This window comes from Pagrus pagrus, assembly GCF_965226575.1.
Source record: "Pagrus pagrus genome assembly, chromosome: 1".
In the NCBI taxonomy this organism is placed as follows: domain Eukaryota; kingdom Metazoa; phylum Chordata; class Actinopteri; order Spariformes; family Sparidae; genus Pagrus; species Pagrus pagrus.
The window spans coordinates 12835414-12858940 of NC_140185.1; the positions used below are offsets into that span (position 1 = coordinate 12835414).

Consider the following 23527-nt stretch of genomic DNA (forward strand, 5'->3'; position numbering starts at 1 on the left):
CATTATGTAGTAGGGAAGAGATTTTCGTCAGAAGAGAAAGATCTTCATTGACAGATATATTTTTTTATGCCTCAACAAATTAAATAAACATTCTGCATTTTAGTGAATAAACTGAATAAACAAACTGACCTTAAAGGACAACACGGTTTCATACTGTTTTACTCAGTTATGGGAAAATGAAATATTTCTGACTTTGTATTATTAACTAATTAATATTGTAAACATTAAAATCAGAGGTTGGATTTCTTCTCCAAAACTACATACTGCCCCTTTCACTAAATATATTATTACTCATCAAGCCTGTAGCTAGGATGTGCAATAATGAGTGCAATAATAATAATAAATTGTACTTTATTATTATTATATTATACTTTATTTATACAGCACTTTACAAACAGTGTTTTACATGATTGAACCAGGATTAAAATATTTTATGACTTTTCTTTGTCTTTCAAATTGTCTGATAATAATCTTGAGGTTGCTGATAAGGTTAAATATCTTTTATTACAGAACAAATGACAGATGATAATGACATTTATAGGCAATGCCACAAGATGTATGCACAAGCAAACATGCTTTAACCCAAGTTTAGTGTGTGTTCAGATGGAGTGCAGATGTCTCTGTTCAGAGCAAACAGTACACCACCATATACTCCACCACACCACCTGGATTAGCTCCCTAAAACCCAGCCACCCTTCAGCTGCTGAGCCTCAGTTTCTCTGTTGTCTACTGGGGTATTAATTCAGTCGGCCAGTAAGTGGAGCAGTTTCTGTACTTTAGAAATGTGTTATGTATATTGTCAAGTAACCAAGGAATGTGTTCCATCATATACAGTATAGGTTATCATATAATGTGGCTTTATACATCTTTGTGAATGTACCCTGTGGCTTACATAGAGAAGATCCCTCAGTTAATACACTACAGAGAAGTGCTTCTCATGCTTCTTTTAAAAGGAGGACCTGCAAAAAAAAAGTGTCATATCCTACTGACACATGCAATATATCTTCTTGTTTTATACCTGATGTAAGTAATACGATTATTTGCGATTTGTATACGGTGAGAATTTGGTGCGTGAGGAAACCAGATCCTCAACAGGATTAGTTCGACCCCTAAATGAGCTCGGTGTGAGAACATTTGGTTCTTTGGAGGGCATCTGAGGTAGACAAAATAACGCAAACACCTTACAATATGAGACAATTAAGAAGAAATTCAAAAGCTGTAGCCTCACTTTTTTCTTATCAGAAATTCAACATTAAAAGCTTCACCAAGGCAGGAATGTTTCCTGAAAGGTTGCCTCGAGTCACGTATTAAGACCTATTCAAAGGTCTTAATAAGTCTTCTAACCATATGTCTATGCTTCTAACTGCCTGTAAAGTTATGTATAAGTCAATCGGTACCGTCGCTCGGTCACCAGCAGGTGTCGCTGCCGCCGTTAGCTTTCACTTTCCTCGCTCCGTCTACTTCCGCCTACGTCAGTCCCTCTCACAACACGGAATAATGGCGGCCAGCTCAGATCGGAATCCCCCTCCTTTCCCTGCAACAGAGGAGCCCGGAGCCGGACTGTCTGACATGGCAGACGGAGACAGTGACGAGGGAGAGGATATCTTCGTCAGTAACGTATGTTCACAGCTAATTGTCATGAATTGTGTCCTGTTTGTGTCGGGTTTATCTACACGAAATGAACGAGCCAGTAAGTCTGCCTCTTTATCTCGTCTGACCTGCATTCATGGCATCCAAAATAACTGGGAGCCACTGACGGACAGGCGAAAAATGTTGCCGGGTTTTATATAAAAGCGACGAAATTGATTCATAAACTTAGCCGAAGTTAGTTTGCAGCGCTCAAAAAAAGCAGTTTTGACTCGTATATCCAAAAACTTCACATTGCGATTGGTTGTGTCGGCCTGCTCTAGTGCTTTAGTGATCATTTAAAGATGCTTCTCTGTCGATCTCTGATTGAACCGCCTGTATTTGTGTTTATTGTGATGAATTTAAGTTTAGCTTAGCTCGTGTCGACCTCACAGACCGCCCAGCCGCCCTCTTGTTGCTTATCTGTGTTTGTAGCAACGTTATAACGGTCGTGAGACAAGAAAGCTCACTCTGCTGTCATCCCTTGTGTTGGTGTATTAAGCCAAGTGTTGTGTGCTTCCTGTCTGCAGAGTAACCCTGTGGCTGTGAGTCGAGGAGTTTCTCAGCCGGATCGTGCCAATGAAGAACCTCCAGATCTGTTCAGTGAGGAGGAGGAGGCCAGCAGCACTCCTGCCAAATCCAACGGAGTTCACTCTGACGATGACAACGACCTGTTTGCTGGTCAGGAGATGTGTTATATTTACTATTTCTCTTCATTTGATCTGAACAAGTCTTAATTTTAATGTACAGAAAAGAAGTCTTGTGAGATGCTTCATTTTAGCTTGGTCATGCTGGTATGTATGCGTGCAAATCTTAAAAGCCCATTCCACTGATTCCACACTTCAGTTTACTAGTCATGAGGCGTAATTAGTGCTGGAATGTAGCTAAGTATATTTCCTCAAGTACTGTACAATTCTGAGGTACTTGTACTTGAAATGAGAATGTGTATTTTAGTGTCTACTTTATGTATATGCTCCACTACATTTTGGGAGACAGTATTACAGGTTTTCATAAGGGAGGAGAATGAGTGGAATAATAAGGGTGATATCTCTGGGTCTGCTGTATTGATTTTGATCCTTTGCGAGTAAAATTTCCATCATGAGTCTCACAGTGTTATAGGCGTGCCATGATAGACCAGTGGACTGCTTATCAAAACCTGGCACCTGCATTACCCACAATGCAACTTAGCCATTGTATGACATCGCTGGAGGCAATTTATTAGATCACATGCAGCTGCCTCTGGAGCCACGAAAGGCTTTATACTACTTTTTTCCACATATGCAGTAAGACCTGTAAACACCCTTTAATGTGTCAAAAATGGTGGAGTTACCCTTTAAGTTGCTTTGCATATCGAGGTGATTGATATAAAAAAAAAGTAAGTCATTGTAATATGATGTGATACACAATCATTCTGAAATGGACCATTCTGCATGTAAGGTACTTTCACTTTTGGTATTTTAAGTATATTTTGGGGCTAATACTTTTGTGCTTTTACTTAAGAAAGATTGTGAATGCAAAACTTTTACATATAAGGGTATTTTTTACACTGTGGTACTGCTACTTCTTAAGTAAAAGATCTGAGTACTTCTTCCACCACTGGGCGTCCCAAACACTAAAGAGTGGATGTCATTCTAGCTTGGACTAGTGATGCTGCAACAACAGACTACTTTTCTCATCAATTTAACCAGTAATAATTGTTGGTTGTTTAGTTAATAAAACATTAGTAAATACTGAAAAAAGCTAAATTTCCCAGACCCTAGCTTTTGTCAGCTCTCCAAAGGATATATCTGTTCTAATAATATCAAACCGAGAAAAGCTGAAATCTGTAGCGAGTTATTTGAAAAAGTGTAATACGCGTCATTTATCAATCATAAAGTTCTGATATTATCAAAGTGCATTAGTCGTGTAAACTGTAGCTATTCTGCAGTGAAGTAATAATTACTAAAGCACCAGTTAGTGTTGTGGATAAATCGGGTGTGGTGCTGTTTAGTGACATGGTGAGTGATCCTGTCTGGCATTTGTCATATGTTTTTCTTTTTCTCTTTGGATTGAGAGGGGCATACATTAATCAAAAATCTTCTCTTTCCCCAGAGGCGAATGTGGAGCCGAGCCCAGACAAGCCCGGCAGCTCTGATAGGAAGGAGCTTTCCACCTCCTCTGGCCCCCGTCCTGCCTCCTCGTTCACTCAGGGCCCTGCAGCCTTGCAGCCCACCTCCTTGGAGCAGGTACAGGCCACGCCTGAGCTGAGTTTCCAAGGAACTCAATTAATTGCACGCGTGGCATGCTTTTGGAATAATCAAATATTCAGAGGTGTGTGCTTCTTTGTATTTGCAGTTGGAGGAGGAAGAGGCCAAGGATAGTTTTGATGTGGATGTTGCCGTCACCAACCCTGAGAAAGTTGGTCAGTCTCTTTTTTTCATACTATGTGTATGTTAAAACTATGACACAGTTCTGTAATTTCCTGTTCATTCCAAGTTTTTGTTTTGAAAATGGCTAGATAATTATAACTTTGGACAGTTAAGTTTTGTGGTTGTAGCTCATTTTAGCAACCTAAATTCTTTAAGTGCACTAACACATTAATTTCAGACTAAAACCTTATTAATTCAAATTTTTTGTTTTTGTTTCTGTCCTCCTAGGAGATGGCATGAATGCATATGTGGCCTACAAAGTTTCCACCAGGGTCTGTATTAAAGCTTGCGTTGATACATGTATTTGATGTACTTTTACTTGGCTCCTAAAACTGCTAATATGTCTAAATCTTCACTATTGTTAGTGCCTCATTAGTGTCCCTGTCTCCATTTTCAGACGTCCTTGTCCATGTTCAGGAGTAAAGCCTTCACCGTGAGGAGGCGTTATAGTGACTTCCTGGGTCTCTATGAGAAGCTGTCAGTCAAGCAGTCGCTCCACGGCTGCATCATTCCACCACCACCTGAGAAAAGTGTTGTAGGTAGGTGCCCAGGTCTTTCTTTTTCAAGTGTAGGATTTTAAGTCTGAGTTTTTGTTTGCCTTCTGTGACTGTCATTTGCATCAACAGGAATGACCAAAGTGAAGGTGGGAATGGACGACCCATCATCAGTTGAGTTTGTGGAGAGAAGAAGAGCAGCTCTGGAGAGGCAAGCATCAGTACACCTTAGTAATCATTAGTCATTAGTAATGAGATCATAGTAATAGTATTAGTTATACTGGGCCTGTTTTTAATTGTTTTTATTTCTGTAAATAGAGTTTATAAAGTACTTTGACAGACGAAGCAAAATCAGGACATTCAGGAAGACAGTATTGTAGCATAAATACTGAACAGTCAAACAGAAGGAAGCCCAGATTTAGGAGAAGTTAAAACAAGAAGGCAAAATGCAAAACACAATATAAATAACTACAAGTAAAAGTAATAAAAGCGATAAAAAAGGCAAATCAAATAAAAGCTATACAAATAAATAAATACATGTTTTTTGTATTGGTTTTGGAACCGTCTAAATTTAATGCTGATGCCGCTATATTACCAACATAAGGAAACAAAACTATCAGTGAGAGATTGGCTATTTCTGAACAGTTATCACAATTATTCATTGGCAGTGGTGCTCATCAGAATCAGAAATACTTCATTATCCTCAAGGGGAAATTGTTTGTGTTACAGCTGCTCCTATCAAAGGTCAGAATATGCAGAAATAATAATAATAGTGATAGTAATAATAATAATAATAATATCAATATCAACAAAAACAAAATTACAAGAAATGTACATGTAGACAGAGCAATAATGCCACAGTCAGAGCGAGGAATTAAACAGTTTGATAGCCACACGCAGGAATGATTTCCTGTGGTGCTCTGTGGTGCATCTTGGTGGGATCAGTCTAGTGCTGAATGTACTCCTGTGGCTGACCACCACGTCATGGAGTGGATGAGAGCCATTGTCCAAGATGACATGTAACTTGGACAGCATCCTCCTCTCTGACACCACCGTCAGAGTCCAGCTCCACTCCCACAACGTCACTGGCCTTGCAGATCAGTCTGTTCAACCTTTTTGCATCCACTACACTCAGCCTGCTGCCCCAGCACACAACAGCATAGAGTATAGCACTGGCCACCACAGACTCATAAAACATCCTGAGCATAGTCCGGCAGATGTTGAATGACCTCAATCGTCTCAGAAAATAGAGACGACTCTGTCCCTTCCTGTAGAGGGCATTTGTGTTCTTAACCCAGTCCAGTTTATTATCAATGTGGACTCCCAGATACTTATAATCCACCACAATGTCCACACTGACCCTCCAAACATCTGGAGAGAACGAAGTAGAACAATAATAACCAGAAATTAGTCATCTTGATTATAAACAAAACTAAGAACAGATGGAAAATAAAATAAAAAATCGCACTTACCAGGCCATTTTGCGTTTATAGTCCTTCCAAGGTCTTTGTCAATATATTTCTCCCCATGTCCATGTGCATGTTTACTTCTTACTCTCTTCATCTTGCTGCCACTGTGTTTTTTGTAGGTATCTTCAGAGAGTAGTGGCTCACCCATTGTTGCTACAAGATCCTGACGTCCGTGAGTTCTTGGAGAGAGAAGATGTGAGTATTCTACAGTGGAAACAGACAACATTTCTCCCCTAGAGCGTCCAGGTGGTATTATTTATGGTGCTGCTGTGTCACAGACAACTGGATCGTTTCTATTTTACTCAGAGTAACAGTTACCAACAACACAGGAAAAACACGAGTCTATTCATTCATGTTGTCTATAATGGAGACATGAAAGCGGACAGAAATGGTGCCAGGCTGCCAGTCTGACCGGAACACCAGTCAGCCTTCGTTTCCGTGAAATTTCGCTTTGAAGTTTATAGGGAATCAATAAAAGCACAGTTGGCCTCATTATTCTGTAGGCATTACACTGTGCAATCGGCACTTATTTCAGAGTGATATGTTCAAGCAAAAAACTTGTCTATTGCCAGTTGAAGATATAAAAATATTTTCTTGTGGCAAAAAAGTGGAGAATGACTTGATCACCATTTTTAATTTTGTCACGTACCTTGAGAAAGAATGCTTAATTTGGTTTTGAGTAGCAAATGTTAGATTCTTCATTCTCTTCTTGAGAATGACATATTGCCAAAATAACACAAGAGCTATCTTTTGAACCATGTGTGTGTTTTCAGCTACCCAGAGCAGTGAGCACGCAGGCACTGAGTGGAGCCGGCTTCCTCAAAATGATCAATAAGGCATCAGATGCTGTCAACAAGATGACCATCAAGATGAATGAGTCTGACACTGTAAGGAGACCACTGTTGCACATGTGGCCTGTATATATAAAAATACATTTTTTAATTCTGTCATGGAAAAATCAATGGTTGGATAAAACCTGAGAGTTCAGTGGAGGCACAAGACCATTTGTGAGGAAATTATTTTGGTATATCCTGATTTATTTTTTAATCTGTACATTTTGAGTATATATATAAATACAGTTATTTATAATAATTTGTATAGGTTGACAACTTTATATCTTTACTGAATTATGTGATTGTTTCAACTCAAATGCAATATACTTTTTATAGTTTAAACTGAAAACAAACTAATTATATGGGTTATTATTATGTATTGTGGTACTGAAAGAGGAAGAACAGGCCTTGTATTCTAGATATGATGAGGTTGTTTGGTTTAGTAATTTACTAAATTACTGTTCTGTTTTTGCTGCGTGTCTCAGTGGTTTGAGGACAAGTTCCAGGAGGTGGAGAACGAGGAGCAGCAGCTGAGGAAGCTTCATGCCGTGGTTGACTCCCTGGTCAATCACAGGAAGGGTGAGCTACATCTGACTTTCCTCACTTGTCTTTGTCCACCCAGTTTTTTATGTCAAATTGTTCTTTTAGGGTGAAGCAAGTACACTGAGTATGTTTTTTGTTTCCTCCTCTAAAACCAGAGCTGTGTGGGAACACAGCAGTATTCGCCAAAAGTATGGCCATGTTGGGTAACTCTGAGGACAACACAGCCCTGTCCCGGGCCCTGTCCCAGCTGGCAGAGGTGGAGGACAAGATGGAACAGCTGCATCAGGAGCAGGCAGCCAGTGACTTCTTCATCTTTGAGGAGATGCTGGCCGACTACATCCGCCTGCTTGGCGCTATGCGGGTATGCTAGCAGCTGCGTAATGGTAGATATACAGTAGGGCTGTAACTAACGATTACTTTTGTTAGTGATTAAGCTGCTGATTATTTTCACATTAAATTGATTACTTGTTTTTCTCTAAAATGTCAACAACTTGAAAATTCTTCTCACAATTTCCCAAAGTGAAATCTTCAGATTGCTTCCTCTGTCCAACCAACAGTCCAAAACCTAAAGACTCCTCATTTACTATCATAAATGACAACAGATGGCAGAAAACTCTTACATTAAAGAAGCTGGAACCAGAAAATGTTTGACATTTTTGCTTGAAAAATGATCAATTAGCAAAATAGTTTGCAAACTTTCCATCAACTAAAGGATTAATCAGCTAATGTTTGCAGCTTTGTATACGGTAAAAAGAAGTAAAGATTCTTCAGAAGCAACGAGCCCTGGGAAAGTAAAGCTGGAGTTGTTCCTCATACCAGGACTAAAATAAAGAAACAAAACATCTCTTGGGTAGTTTAAGCCACCGTTATCTTGTTAAGCTACATCACTTAAATTGAATTTTATGTATAGAGCACAAAATGTTGTCAAAGATGAAGCACCTGTACTGAAGTGTAGTGAAGTGAGGGACAAAGTGCAAGTTAAATGATCATTGCCAAAAAGCGTCAGTGCTACCTGTTCTCTGTTTGGTACATAGACTGATCAGGTGTTGTGTTACTACTGTCAATCTACGTGGATGTCCACAGGGCTGTTTTGACCAGCGCATGCGGGCGTGGCAGCGATGGCAAGAGGCTCAGAGTACACTCCAGAAGAAGAGAGAGGCTGAGGCCAAGCTGCTGTGGGCCAACAAGCCTGACAAACTGCAGCAGGCCAAAGAAGACATCACTGAGGTAACACACACACACACACACTGACCACACAGCTCAGAGGTCGTTACCTGAGTTATGTAGCTGACTTTAGCTGACTGAAGCCCACTCTTCAATAGAAGAGAATGCTTGTTCTTCCAATGTGTAGTTGTTATTTATCAGAACAAAATGATTGACTGCTCATCAAATAATACGTCTACGTCTAATACATCTTCTCAAGTGTGATGATTTGCTACTTTTTTGTGTTTCTTGTGTTGCTAAATTAAATATTTTTGGGACAGACAATCTAGAATCTAGAAAGATCAAGTATCAGCTCCAACAACAGTGCACCGATGTAGCTGTTGTAGTACTTTGGCTAGTACCATCAGTGTAGTATTTCAATAAAAGTGTGTCCCGTTTCTTTTGTGATTTAACTCGCCTGCTTCTAACTATGTCAGCATAGACACGTCAGAGCCACGTCTGTCAAACATAAGGACATCCTGTGTAACAGGTGTCTGTAATCCCTTAAGCAGCAGCTGATGTGTTTTTGATCACTGTTTAGAAGACTGTTAGGGGTCATCCTCTTAATTTATTTTTTCCTCCTTATGTGTGTCCTCAGTGGGAGTCACGGGTGACTCAGTACGAGAGAGATTTCGACAGGATTGGAATGACTGTACGTAAAGAGGTTCTCCGGTTTGAGGTATGTGTATGTATTTATAGTATAAGTATAAAGTGTCAAAAGTGCTCATGTTTCAGTAGAAACTGAATTTAATGTGACTAAAAGACATTTTAAAGAGCATTTAAAACATTGATGAATGAGACTTGGCCCAACATCCAAATTAAAGCTCAACAGACAACTGAGCCAGACCTTTAGCACATGGTTATAGGAAGAGCTTTTAATAAATTGTAGCAACGGTGTGACATAAGGCTTTACTTCATGTCTTCATGAGAGTAACTCTTTAAGAATAACTAAAGAAATGCTATATGTCGAAACGTTAGCTCACAGGTTTAATGAGTCTGTTATCAAATATCTCTTGTATGAGGAGAATAGCAGAATACAGAGTTATAACGGACCTGTATGGTCTTTGTAGGGTTGTATAGGGTTATTTTATAGCAGCCTGGTGTCATTTGCACTTGAGTAGATGACAGTAAACACAATAGACATCTGTGTGTAATGGCCACTGACGACAGATTATCAACATATCTGTCCTGCTGCCTTCAGATGGCTGCAGAAATGTATAAACGGCAGTAACAGACGTGGTTCAGAGACATCTATTCTCAGAACAGTCTAGACCGATTTTCTACCAAAATACCAAAACTTGTTCTGCGCCGTCTTATTTGAATGAACCTCCCACTTGTTTGCACCTCTCCTCTAACCTGTGCACCATGCGTGCTAAGCTGGGCACCAAAATACCACACAGACAGGAAAAGCGAAATTTCAAAGTCAGGAAAATACCAAACACTCAAACGCTGGATGTCGTGCCAGTTTGAAAACGGTGCCAGCTGTCTTTTTGGTTTCATTTATATCAAGAAAATTCTTCTTCTTTTTCTAGTCTGTGGTATCACACCATTTGCCTCCCTACAACTCTTCCTATTTAAATTTTCTTTTTAAAGAAGACCTATTATGCTTTTTCCTTTTATTCCCTTTCTGTCAGTGTATAATATAGGTCTTTAGAAGTTAAGAGGCCCAAAGTCCATGTGAACAGGAGCTCCTCTCTCCCACAGAAAACACTGCTCCTGAAGTGCCTTAAACGCCTCGTCAGTAGTCTCACTTTTAATTTTGTGACTTCTTGACATCACACTACGTTGACATGTCACAAGTTTGTATAATTTATGCCTATGTCAACGGAAGAAGTGAAGCTAATTGGAAGCTGAAAACATGACAGAGCTGACCGGAGACACAGTGAGTGATGCTGGCTCGAGCATGTGTGAGCTGACCAATCGGATGAGACTGGTTATTCAGGATAGGGGGTTTAAAGAGACAGGAGCTAAAATAGTGTTTTTAGACAGAGGGCAAATACAGTGCTGCTGCATTGGACAGTATAAGAGAACTGATACATTTGTTTGAGCATTACAGCATATAAATGTATTTGATACAATTATGAACCTTGAAATTAGCATAATATGTCTCCTTTAAATGTGTTTTATGATGACCCTGATGAAGGCCACAAGCCGAAACATACTGGTACCACAGTTAAGTTGTTCCTCTTCTCAGTGTACCTTGGAAATAGATGAAGGTCTGCCAGAAATCCCTCCAGCTGCTTTTCCTTCCTTGTAAAGAGCTTGAGACGTGACAACACTTTTGTCTTTTCAGAAAGAAAAAGCCAAGGACTTCAAGAGCCAGATAATCAAATATTTGGAGGCAATGCTGCACTCTCAACAACGGGTAATCATCTAACTATTTCAAGTATTACATTCAACATGCATGCTTGACTTTATTAACAAAGTGTTCCTTAGTACTTATTGAAATGTTTAAAGATATTGCACTATAACAACGTACTTTAACTTGATTTGTATTCCAGCTTATAAAGTTTTGGGAGGCGTTCCTGCCTGAGGCAAAGGCAATAGCTTAATGAAGAGGGAGACTTCTTAAAGACCCCAACTGCCTTTTTTTGAACACTTTACCTCTTGACCAGGAACTGAGAGGACAATTTTGAAACACACAAGAAACTTCCATCCATTTTTTTCTTTTGTCTTTTTAACCACAGTGTATTCTCTTAATCTTGTACAGTTCTTTGATATATTAAGCTGCCGCATATACACAACATTTCTCTGGCATAATTTCTTGTTTATGTTCTTGACTAAAAGATGGTATAAAGCAGGAATCCAGCAGAGATGAACCTGGCCGTAGTATTTGTAAAGCCCACTGTCTGTCAGTTGGATATATGTTACTTGCTTTAACCAGTATATTAAAGTGTTAACACTGAGGTACTGCCCTAGAATAACATTGTCTATAGTTTACATTAGAAGAATGTGTAAGTCATTCCAGTCTCTAACAGCTTATGTTGATGGATGCATGTCAGATAATGTTATGAAGCACTAAAATGCATTGTACAGTTGAAAAAGCTGTTGTTTTTTTTTAATGAAAAACCACTATTGATGACTGAGGTCATTTATCCGAAGTATTAGCACATTGTTACAGTGTATCACAATAAATATTAAATCATAGAAGTCATATTAAAACTCAGATTTGACAAGGTTACCTGCTTGTCAGAGTTGTTACAAGATGAGAACAGATATGTGAGGTTACAGTGAGTGCAGGCTGAGAAAATGCAATCACTGCTTTGTTGGTATTTTCTATGATGATGTATTTGCTAGAGACATTTTTATTCTATTAATCCATTTCTTCCACAACAGTTTTAAGTACTTAGATTTCTTGTTTGAGGCCCAAAGGATCTCATTTGGAAGTGCTGCAGAGATTATTAACTGCCCATGTAAATGACTATCAACATGTATGTCCAATACTACAATACTTGAATTGAATCATACCACTACTGTCTGATTTTATTAGTGAATATACATTTCTTTTTGATAAATTGGTTTAACAATGACTGAAAGGCACAGACATTCAAGTGATACGGTCCTTATTTTCTTATTCAGCGTTTGTAATTGTAGTTTTACTGTCATGTCATATTTACGTAAGAATGTGCTTTATTTTTGTAACCACTTTGCATTAGCACACACATTTTCCTGGAAATGCTTTACAGGTAGATGTACAAAATAAATATGATTGGTTAAGCTTTGGGCTCTGTTTTCATGGTTTTTGTTAGTTTGCCTTGTTTTGTGTTTGATTGGATTTCCATTTTCAGTTCATTTCACGGATGAGGTATAAAACAATATGCCTCTGGGATAGAAAATGTAAAAAGCCCATTTATTGTCCTGTTCAGTAACATTTTGTAGGTTAGCCATGACTATAAACTGATGCCACTGGTTGAAAATTGCACCTGAACTTCTATATTTTTCCTCATGCATTTCTTCAACTGCTCCCCATAACTTTTGACAGTAGATTCACATACCAAACCCTTTTATATGCAGCAGTAGAGGTCAAACATTGGTCAACACATCCTAAGATGCTGGTAAAGGACAAGCAATCGAGGAGATTCAAAAATGAATTCAGCTCTGGACCAGCTTGAAAATGAACTGAGATTTATTCCCTCACAATCCCCCTTTTTTAAATTAAATGAACTCTGTATCTCAAATTCGAAAATGATTTATTTGGACATCTTACATTTCCATGACTTTATCTGCTGATGGTTTTCATGTGATATGACCAAAAGCACCAGAACAGCTACTAAGTGACCTTAAATTTGAGATCATTTTGTCTGCGGTTGTTTCCAAAGTGAATAATTTTGAAGTTCAATCTTGAACTGTTGTAGCTAAAATGTGATCCAGAGATCCCTTCTTTTCACCAAGTTCATCGACTTTTCAACGAGATGTTTAAGTAAATGCTTAAGGCTGCAACTAACATTTATTTTCATTATAAATTTGACAGTTGTTTTCTCGATTATTGTTAAATGTCAGAAACAATTATTTTTTCTTTAAAATAATGCCCATCAACATTGCTTACTGCTCTTTGTCCAACAAATAAGTCATTTTGTTTGTTTGAAAAGTAACTTAAACTAATAATTGCTTATCAAAATATCTCCAGACTGTTTTTCTATTGATCGACTAATCAGTTAACAGACATAAAGTTAATAAACTTTATAGTTTCAGCAAACTAAGTCTCTGGTTTTGGGGTCCGTTGCAGAAATCCATCAATGGTCAGTGTATGTCAGTATGGAAAAACTACATTTACAATCTGGCTTTTTCTAAACTGTATCTGTAGTAACATAATTGGTAATAACTTTAGACCCCAGTGGGCCATTATTATATAAGTGTCAAAGTTAACCCTTGTGTTTGGTTCTCAGTGGCCTAATTTCCCCAATATGTTTGACTTCCTGTTAGACCTCTTATCAACAATTCAAACTCCAGAAAAAGAAATAGACATATGTATGATTTGGGAGGGATGATGGTGTGTAAAAAGTAATCACTGATAGAGAAGATTAAAATTCTTTAGATTTAATCATATTTCACTGCTGGGGTCACCTAAACCTAAACAGACTTAGCTTCATTTCAACAGATGACTTCTGGAGCCTGACACCAGTTAAAAATCATATATTTAAGTAACATTCATTAAACAGTAGATCAAAATCACAAGTGTTTTAGGTGTTATTGTTTTAATCAGAAGACAAAGATCTTCATTGACTATTTTTTTTATATACCTCTGAACAAACTCTCTTCGTTTTCAGGACTGAATAAACAAACTGACCTTAAAAGGACAACACAATTTCATACTGTTTTACTTTGTTTATATGAGGCGGACCCTGCCACCCCTTAACTTCAAACAGTGTTCTGGGACCTTATTTTCATCTGAGAACAGCTTGTTTATTCAATAATGAAAAAACATATTCCTGAATTTGTTTTAGTACCTCATTAATGTTGTAAATATTAAAATTCTGACTTATGTTAGTACTCTTAAACTATATAGTGCCCCTTTAAAAAAGGTTTGGGGGTCCTTGAACACAACATTGTGGTTAAAGGGCTGACACACATTAAATCTGGTTTCTCAGATGCAGACTCACATCCAGATGTGACTAGAGATTTTTTCTAACAAGTTAAACATACTATTATATGATATGTCTAATGGTGTAATAGTTAATTATCCTGTCTCTGACCTGGAAGTGGACGCTGTGAAGCGGGCGGTGCCGTTTTTCTACATCCGGTGTGTTCGAACCTTTCACGAGCAGCAAAGACAGACGAACAGCGAAGAATGGAGAGAGCCGCTAACGATACTCCGCCGTTAGCGTGAAACATCAGCAACAACAAGTAACACCGAAAACCTCATTTGAAGCTCCGGGAATTCGTGTACATTCAGCGTGACAAACACACAAGCCGTGTCCTGGTCTCCTGGATTTATCACAGCGAAGGTGAGTCTGTTGTGTTTGTTTGCGATGAGCTAGCAAACCAACATTTGATAGCAGGCTGGTGGTTGTTAGCTAATATTTTCGGTGCTAACAGAGCTAATTTCCTTGTTGCGCTCGGTCCAGCTGTCACCTAGCCATCAGTAGGTGTTAGCTAAGGCGTTAATACCAAGCAATGAGTCTGGTTGCTTTATTTATTATCCATTAACTAACTCAATATGATGATAAATAAGAAATGTTTATATCGCGTTTTTCGCTGAATATATTTTAACCCAGAGCAGCCACTGTGGCTCAAATAATGTTTGGCTAACGTTAGCTTTGTGGCTTGTAAGTCTGTTTTTTATCTTGTCAAGCTAACTCAGCTATCGGTTAGTTCGCTTACTGATCGATGTGACCATCAGTAATGTAGACTGACAGGGCAGGCTTTGTCCATGAAACGCTGGCGTACAACTGCCAACTCGCTTCCTTGTTTTGATTCAACCGGAGGCCTGCTTACAAAGGATCGATCATCTTTTTATTAGCCTCAGCTGCCTCTACCAGACACTTCCTCTCATGTTGAAGTATTATCACCGCTTCTCAACGCAAGACAAGGCAGGCAAACACAGAATGGCACAGAATATGAAATGTGCGAATCTATCCAAGGCCCCTCCTCAGCCTGCTCACTGTGGGCAGAGTTGCATTGAAGCATTTAGCTAACTGTTGCAAGTTTGATTTTTGCCAGATGTTAGGAGGCAGGTTATGAGCACATTTTCTCTGCTCATGGCCACATAGGCATAGACACAATGTAAATCCCCTTTGCTCAACTGCATAGATGGATTATTATTGAATCAATACAGCATGGCTCCTATTCATTTACCCTCCATCTAGTAAAAAATAATTGATTCCCCTGTTTTCCACTAAATAACACAGTGGCATGCTGTAAGAGGGCAGTGCAAGCCAGTTGTGAAGCTGACATTTTATGGACATTTACCCAAACCAGAGCTGTGTGGATCGATGGTAGAGCATTGTTGGCATCCTTTTCGGTAGTCCCACTGAAGGAAATGATTATTTTATTGAGTGTTGCAATTATTCAGAATGTCATGATAGACACTAAACTCACTGTTTATCATCATAATAATAGTAATAATCTTAATTTGTATAGCACCTTTCTTATCAAAGTTACAAGGTGTTTCTACAAATAAAATACTATACAGATAACTTAAAAGACAGTTAAAACAACGTAATGCAAATACACAACTGATGCCAATACCAGGGAGTAAAAATATATAAATATATCTGCCAATATTCTCTTATAATATACCAGGGGTTGACCTGTACGGCCTTTTCAGGGCCAATACTGAAATTAAAGAGACTGAAAAACTAAAAGAGTACAATTTACGTAATTACAGTTTTGTGCTTTACCTGAGTACTTCGATTTTCTGCTATTTTAAACATCCTCTCTGCTGCATTTATTTGATAACTTTAGTTACTAGTTACTTTGCAGATTCAGATTATTCAGTGTTTATAGGCTATTTGTTGTGACGTGTTACTGACCAGATGTTGTTGTGGGTGGGACATTGTGTGAGAGCGTGTCGCATCAGAGCCAAAGTAGCACATTTTTATATTAGTTTATCATATCAGCAATCTGATAGAAAATATCCAATACCGATAATCAGAAAATGCTGAATATCAGCCCTGATAATTGGCAGAGAATCAGTCTATGCACAAAATATGTATGTAGACATGCATGCTATGCATGCATGTCTACATACATATTCAAACACTTGTGAGTATGATCTCTATATTGGAGGCAGGATATTTTACAGTTTAATAATAAACTTAATTGTCCAAAAATGACATCAGTTCACTGAAACAATACATTTAATTGGGAATTTATCAGTCATACATTACCCCAAGCATCTTTTTCTGCATTACATTCTATAAAAATCAAGTTTTCATATAGGACAACATATAAACCGATACGATATATCTCTGTTAGGCCAATATAATTCCATAATATTAGCCAGCCAGTATATTGACTAGGCTCTGCACAAAACTAAAACCACTTGACTAAAATACAGAAAGTGTGAAGCTATGGCAAATTAGACAACATTAGGAAAATCCGCACTGAGGTAAAAAGTTGACTAACTACATTTGAGTTTCTTTCATCTATGTTTAGAACATTTTTAATCATTACAGATTGCAGGTAATTAATGAGAAAGCTATGGTAAATGTCATATGTGCAGTTAATTATTACATAATATACACTACCTCATTAAAGTTCAATTAAGTTATAAGTTGTCTTTTCAAAAAGATATTTTTCTGCTTCTTGTACAACATTTGTTCAATTGTTAAATCAAAGCCTCGGCTGATGAAATGAGATCATTTTCACGGATTTGGGTGCACACAGCAGCAACGCATGCATGTATTGGTTTCCTCTATGAATTTATGGAAAAGGAAAACTATGGATAATTTAAATTCCCTCCAGTTACCACTCACAGGAGCTGTCTTTAAGGAAAGAGGCAGCTGTTAGTTGGCACTGCCACAGTAGGAGTCTGCACTATTGGCAGGCCCCCCTCTCAGGCTGATCTTTCCACTGAAGGTTAATCACTCCACTCAGAGCCTTTATGTTATTGTAAAAATGAAAAGATGTCAACAGATTAGTCATTTTTAATAGATGCAAATCAGCTAGAAGTATCTCGGCTTTTGTAGATATTTTGACTGGCAAATTTGTGCTTGTAAATCAAGGTTTTCGGAGTCGGTACCTATTCAGTGCCACCATGGTGTGTTACTGAATGAAATATACCCATGAATAGAGCTGTTTTTTAAACTAGCTATTAACCAATTACATCAACACTCCTGAAATGTTTTTGATTGCCAGCATCATCAAACAAGACATTTTTTGTCAGTCAGCCCTGCTGCTATGGTTTTGTGCCTATGATTAAACAGTAAACTGTTGTGTTTGTGTATGTTTTGATACTTTCTCCACACTTCAGCAGGATATTATAACAAAAGGGCATTGTGACAATAATACTATTGAAAGTGCCTTGTTTATATATTTCTACAAACACCACATTCCTGCTTCATCATTTCCAGTCAGAGCAGAACTATGAAACAAAATAGTCTGATACATATCGGTGATGACACAGATGTGAGATCAGCAGAAGTTACTGTCTGTAGTCTCAATTTAGAGAGCGTCTTCAGTAATATGATACTCTTCTTGTTCACGAGAATGAGCTTCATTTAAAAGTGCGAAACGGGATATCCTCAGAGTAGAGATGGCAGCCTTTAAAACAAAAGAAATCCTGGTTAGGTGAATTTGTGACTACAGATTGACTGTAGGTGTTAGAGTGAACATGTTACTGTTACTGTGTGTGTGTGTGTGTGTGTGTGTGTGTGTGTGTGTGTGTGTGTGTGTGTGTGTGTGTGTGTGTGTGTGTGTGTGTGTGTGTGTGTGTGAGGGAAGAAAAACGAGTGTGAATCTATAAGAATGTAAAACATTTGTGTATTTTCTGCATTTAATGTTAAATATGTAAATTATTAATGCGCTTAAGGATGTTAATATTCCTTAAGCTCTCCTACAGGCCAAGCCAGAGTCAAATTAAATGCCATTATGCAAATGAGCATCAAGCATCAGGCTGTACCGTCATAAATCTATACCACCATCAAACAGGCAGCCACATTTACCACTTATCCAGTCTAGACCAGCACAAAACCCAACTAATGGGCTTTTCACACTATATTGTTAGCCAAGAGTTGACCCTGGGATAACTTAACCCCTTCTCACACACACACACACACACACACACACACACACACATTGTTAACCCAAAGTTAACATAAACTCAGGGCTATAAGAGTCACACTGCATTTCCTACTAGCCCTTGGTTAAATATCTATTGGAGCAAGCTACTCATGTTTACATGAGTGTGTGGTTGTGGCTTGGTTGGTAGAGCATTTGTCCACCAACAGAAGGTTGGTGGTTCGATCCCTGTCCCCCTCTGTTCTTGGGCAAGATACTGAACCCCCAAGTGTGCGTGTGAATGGTTATCGCTCCTGATGAGCAGGTGGCACCTTGCATGGTTGCCTTTACCAGTGTATGAATGTGTGTGTGAATGAGTGAATTCTGGCTCGTGTTGTAAACTGCTTTTGTGGTTGGTAAGGTGAGAAAACAGTTAAGCTTGTTTCACACAGGCACCTTTTAGCCCCATGTTTAGTTGATTTTGACTCCTGGTAGCCATGCAATTCTGATGATATCAGTTTCTTTTGTTTTTTAATGCTGATTAGTGTTGTAAAAAATGTCAAAAATTATGATTCTTACTACTTAAAACTGTTTCAAGACTCATTTTCTGTTATTCTCTGTGTGTGTAAATGTGATATTCAGCGTCTACTATAATTATTCCACTATTCTTTATTAGGCTAGAAAACAAAATCGTATCTCGTTGTTATGTTATAGCCTTGTTATATTTATCTTTTAAGAAAAATCCACAATTTTGAATCAGTTTTTCCCTGTGGTATCAAAAATGGTAACGAGCATCAATACTTTTCAAGGTATTGTATTAAAATTAGAAATTCCAGTATTGTGACAACACTATTGTGTGTCAGCACATTGCTTACTCCGGGGCGTTCTTTTTAAACTTTATTTATAGCTTTAACATACATAACAAAATTGTGCACAGAGACGTTGAATCAACAGTGCTGATTCAGCCAACGGAAAGAAAAGAAAAAATGTCCTGTTTCTCAGAGATAAATACAATTAGCTTTATCTTAATCTAGAAAAATAGACTAAATGGTAATAAATCAACCCCCCAGTTGATAAGCCCAGGCCTAATGGAGCTTGTACGGTCAAAAAGGAGGCCGACTGTATCTAGACCCTTTTTTTAGTCTGTCTACATAAAATAAACAATGGTTGCCATTAGTTATAACATCTGTCAGTTGAGCCTTTAAGAGAATACTGCTACTCGATTTCACTACAACAAAATTAGGTAATTAGCTAAAGAAAAGCAAATGCCACTAATAGCCTGTTATATGGATATAGAGATACATCAGGACGTTTTTAATTTGAGACCTAAACCAGAGTATAAATGTAAAGTTTCTTTGAATGTATGTACACATTTTACAAAACTGGACAAGGGAAAAATGCTGTATTTGTTGCACAGTTGAAGCAAGTCTGGCAAAACCAACACATTCGGAGACCTTTGTCTGCAATGCACAACATTTTTAATTACTGTCAAAAAATGAATTGCTAATCAGTGAAGAAAAGGGCCATTAGCTTAATCTGTTCATGTCTTCTCCTTCTGAGAAACTTGATTGCCTTTTATTGGGTGCCAAAAGGTGTATATCCTCAAAGTCATTTATCAGAAGACATGGCACTGGCTGCACAGGGATACAGCCCGGGGATTCCCCACATTACATAAAATCTGAAGAAGCCTTTTGTTTAGACCACAGAACGTGTTCTGTTCCACGTACCAATCTAGTGGAGAGCTTGAATTTGTTCTTCACTTTATTAGGTAGGTCTGAACGTCTGGCCAACATTATAAAGTATGTGCGATTGCTCCATAATATGTATTTTTACAAATCCCTCTTGCACGCACAAGATGAACAAAAGTCCAGGGTTCCCTCCTAAAATAATGCAATCTACTGAAACACTGCCATGCATTATGTCCCGAAGATTAACAACTCTCAAGCAGTTTCAGTTGAAATAGAGCTTTGATGAAGGCAATAGTTATTGTAGGGCTTCATATTGGATCGCATTATATTTTACAGCTGTAGATGTGATTCTTCTCTTCCATAATGTGAGCTGTAAATGGCGTGACAAGATCTTTATGACTTAGTTTAGGAAACAATACACAAGTAGATGAATGATACCTGCTGGCTCATTACAGCTTACAGCGTGATTCACCTTATTTAATTAAAGATTGCAGATGTTTTGCCTCCCTTCATGAGGTGTAGTTTTACTCCTTTTATATAGTCTGAATTAAGTTCCTGTCTTTACTTGACTTTAAAGTTTATTATTCCATCCTGATCCTCAGAACAGGCATGTCTGGACATGTTTAAGATACAGTGTGGCTGTGGTGATCTTACTGGTAAAACAAATGACTGATGCTTAAAACAAGCAAAGAACGTATATATACACCCTTTTTTTGCAATGATCCCTCAAATATGCTTATCAAACATTACGGACAACATAAACGCTGATACTGATAAATCTGTGTTTGGCCAATATCGGCTTAGGCTCTAGTTGTCTGTATAAAACAAAATAAGCATTATATAAAGAAGATTTAATTTCTTTGGTGCGGAAATGAGGCTTTGAAACATTTGATCACTCTTAACTAACACCTATAAAAATCTGCAGCCATTTAAAGGGAAAAAGCACATAATCAGAAATAACAGTGCATACTCCAATAAAATATGGCATCACATTACCTATTTAATATGTAGTGTATCCATATTATTGTAGAAACAACGTGAACAAACTGAAAATTCAAAGCTCTGTCTAGCAGCATTACAAGGTCAGGTAGCAGTTTGGGCTCTTAAGTGAACAGCAGCAGTCAGGAAATCATCTGCGATAGTCTGGTGAGTGTGGACTGAACACAGGCTGAGCGCGTGTTTATTATGCTGCGTCCACCGTCTTCAATCAGGAGAAACACCTCACTGAGCTAATCTAAACAGTGGTGCACCCTGGATTAGAGTGGCCTACAAATGATTATTTGCACAATGGAAACTATTACAGCTCACCATCAGTCTTTGCCGCAAACCCGTTTTATAGCCATGTTGTTCTGTTCCTGGTTTTATGTAATAGCAACAGTGCACAGTTGCCCTTGAGAGCAAACTAGCTGTCTTTGATGCTGAGATCTGTGCAGGCAATACTGAGCATGAGTCATCCGGAAGCCCACACACAAATACTTTTCAGCAGCAGCCTTTCCATGCTCAGAAATTGTCATGAAAACATTAGTAGAGCTGTTTGTTTTTATTGAAAGTGTAAGAAGTTGTGTTTCAATGGAAAACAATATTAGATAAGTTACAATAAGTATATTTTTGGGGGTTATTAACCAGTGAAACTGGTGTTTGCATTATTTATAGTCAACACTTTGTTTGCAGCTTCAGAAGACTAACTTGCTTGAGATGAGTAACAGAATAGAAAGTCCCAGAGGAGGCCTGCAGTTGATAAACATCATGTGTCTTAGTGATTGCTGAATCATTCACCAAACTGCCTTGATGTTTTATAATCACATAATTTAATATTTGCATAATCCTTGCTCGTGTTAGAAGGGGTTCAGTGGAGCCAAGAATATTATGTTGAGTATTTGACAGAATCAGACCGCTGTCCATCAAGTTAAGCTATGGTGTCCTTGTGAGCAGACGTAGCTTTATGTAATTGTTTACATAATATTCCCCACTGACATTGTCTGCCAGGCTATAGCTGTGGGTGGTGAAGAGTCTTAGATGCCTTCATGATCACAAACTCTGACTTAAGGTTTGTGTTGATGCTCAAACTTGTCGCTGTGTTTTCTGTGACCACTGTGAATTGATGACTATCTCTTCTTTAGCCCTGCAGTGCTGTTACAGTAAGCCAGTCCTGTCCTCTATTACAATCCTCTACTTGTAAACAGTGATTTCAAGCATTTATAGGACTCATAAGCTTCATAAAAGATTTGTATGGTAACATTAAATTTAGAAAATATTCAGCTGTAAAACTAGTGTTTACAGGCGGACTTCATAGGTGGTCCTGATTTTTTGTTTGATAGTGGAAATATTTTGTAAGAGCAAATGGAGCTTTTTCTCAGTGCTTAAAATTAAGGGCAATGTAGCATCAAAAGCACCCCAACTGAACTCTGCTGAGACGTGCACTTCTTTCTTCAGATTTTTCTGAACGTTCTTTATGCATAATGAAACAGTAGTGGAACCTGAATGACAAAATATCTGCTGTTCTCCTGCCGTTGCCCTCAACTAAAGTACTTGATGATGATTGAATATTTTCCGCCTGAGTTGATCCAAATTTCTGGTTTGTTTGACCTTTGTGTTGCGCATTTTCACTTCTCGAAAACTTTAAAGTGGCTGAAATGGCCTAAATGTGGAACCACTTTTAAAATGACATTTCCTAGGTCTGCCTTGTTAATGTTTTCATGAGGCTGTAGTAATGTGTTTTTATTATCAACTCAATTGTGGCAATATTTATTCCTTTCAAGTGGAATTGTAATTTAAAGGTATTTTTGAATGTCATAATTTTGTGGTAATTGTTTTTATTCTACTAAGAGCTACTAAGATATTCGTACACTTTCAGCTTTTTGTTAAAGAATTATCTCACTGAAAAACATCAGCCTACATCTTGAAGTGTTCTTAAAGCCGACATTTTTGTGGGATTTTATCAGATTAACATGTGGAAAACTCCTCCAAACCACACTGCCATGTTCCATGTGCTTCTCTGTGGAAAGTTAATGTCTTGTTTCATAATTATATTTTATTGTGTTTGCTACAGGTCATCCACCTTCTCCTTCCTGTGACAAATGCTGAGAACAGAGATCAGCCTCTTCAACAGCTGTTAGAGGTGACAGGCTGAGGACAGGGAGGAGTGTCGGTTAGCTGTGCCAGGTCTTGTCTCATGAGAGTAACTGTGCCATCCAGGCACTGCCAGTGACCAGGGCTGTGGCTGTGGTGGGCCCGGCCCAGGAGGCCTTTCTGTACATCACTCCTGGCTCCCACTGACCTGTGCTGCTCACACCATGGATCAACAGAGAGATAAATATGGCGAGCGGCCTGCAAGGGCTGCTAAAGTTTCCCAGGGAAGCCGCAGCGGACACTCGTCCCGACCATCTGGCTCCTCCAGCTCCTCGGGGGTACTCATGGTGGGGCCCAATTTTCGTGTGGGCAAGAAGATTGGTTGTGGAAACTTTGGTGAATTGAAGCTCGGTAAGTTGAGTCTTAATCTTGTGTTTAAATGGTTCAAGACAAAATGGAAGAGTTCTCAAAGTGAATTTGGGAGTTTTTATGACATTTCTTAATGGTTCTATGTGAAACAACACTCTGTTGCCA

General features: G+C 38.4%; 2 protein-coding genes across 5 annotated transcripts in view; both read left to right on the forward strand.

The window, feature by feature from the left end:
• Positions 1-1496: 1496 nt before the first annotated feature.
• snx1b (sorting nexin 1b) lies at positions 1497-12300 on the forward strand. The gene is made up of 15 exons (XM_084363423.1): positions 1497-1617; positions 2157-2307; positions 3718-3851; positions 3961-4027; positions 4263-4306; positions 4432-4573; positions 4661-4739; positions 6117-6192; positions 6771-6884; positions 7316-7409; positions 7529-7734; positions 8457-8600; positions 9175-9255; positions 10870-10941; positions 11078-12300. Exons 1-15 carry the CDS (start codon positions 1498-1500, stop codon positions 11126-11128), a joined length of 1575 nt encoding a protein of 524 aa, XP_084219549.1. The 5' UTR covers position 1497; the 3' UTR covers positions 11129-12300.
• A 2014-nt stretch (positions 12301-14314) lies between these two features.
• Positions 14315-23527, forward strand: part of csnk1g1 (casein kinase 1, gamma 1) — a 40559-nt gene continuing 31346 nt past the window's right edge. For 2 of the 4 annotated variants that reach the window (XM_084362973.1, XM_084362974.1), the window contains exons 1-2: positions 14316-14521; positions 22974-23404. In XM_084362973.1, coding sequence (XP_084219099.1) covers positions 23218-23404 — 187 coding nt within the window. In that variant the 5' untranslated portion in view covers positions 14316-14521; positions 22974-23217. Of the gene's footprint in view, positions 14522-22973; positions 23405-23527 lie in introns of all 4 variants that reach the window. The other 2 variants (XM_084362972.1, XM_084362975.1) reach the window with 2 other exon arrangements.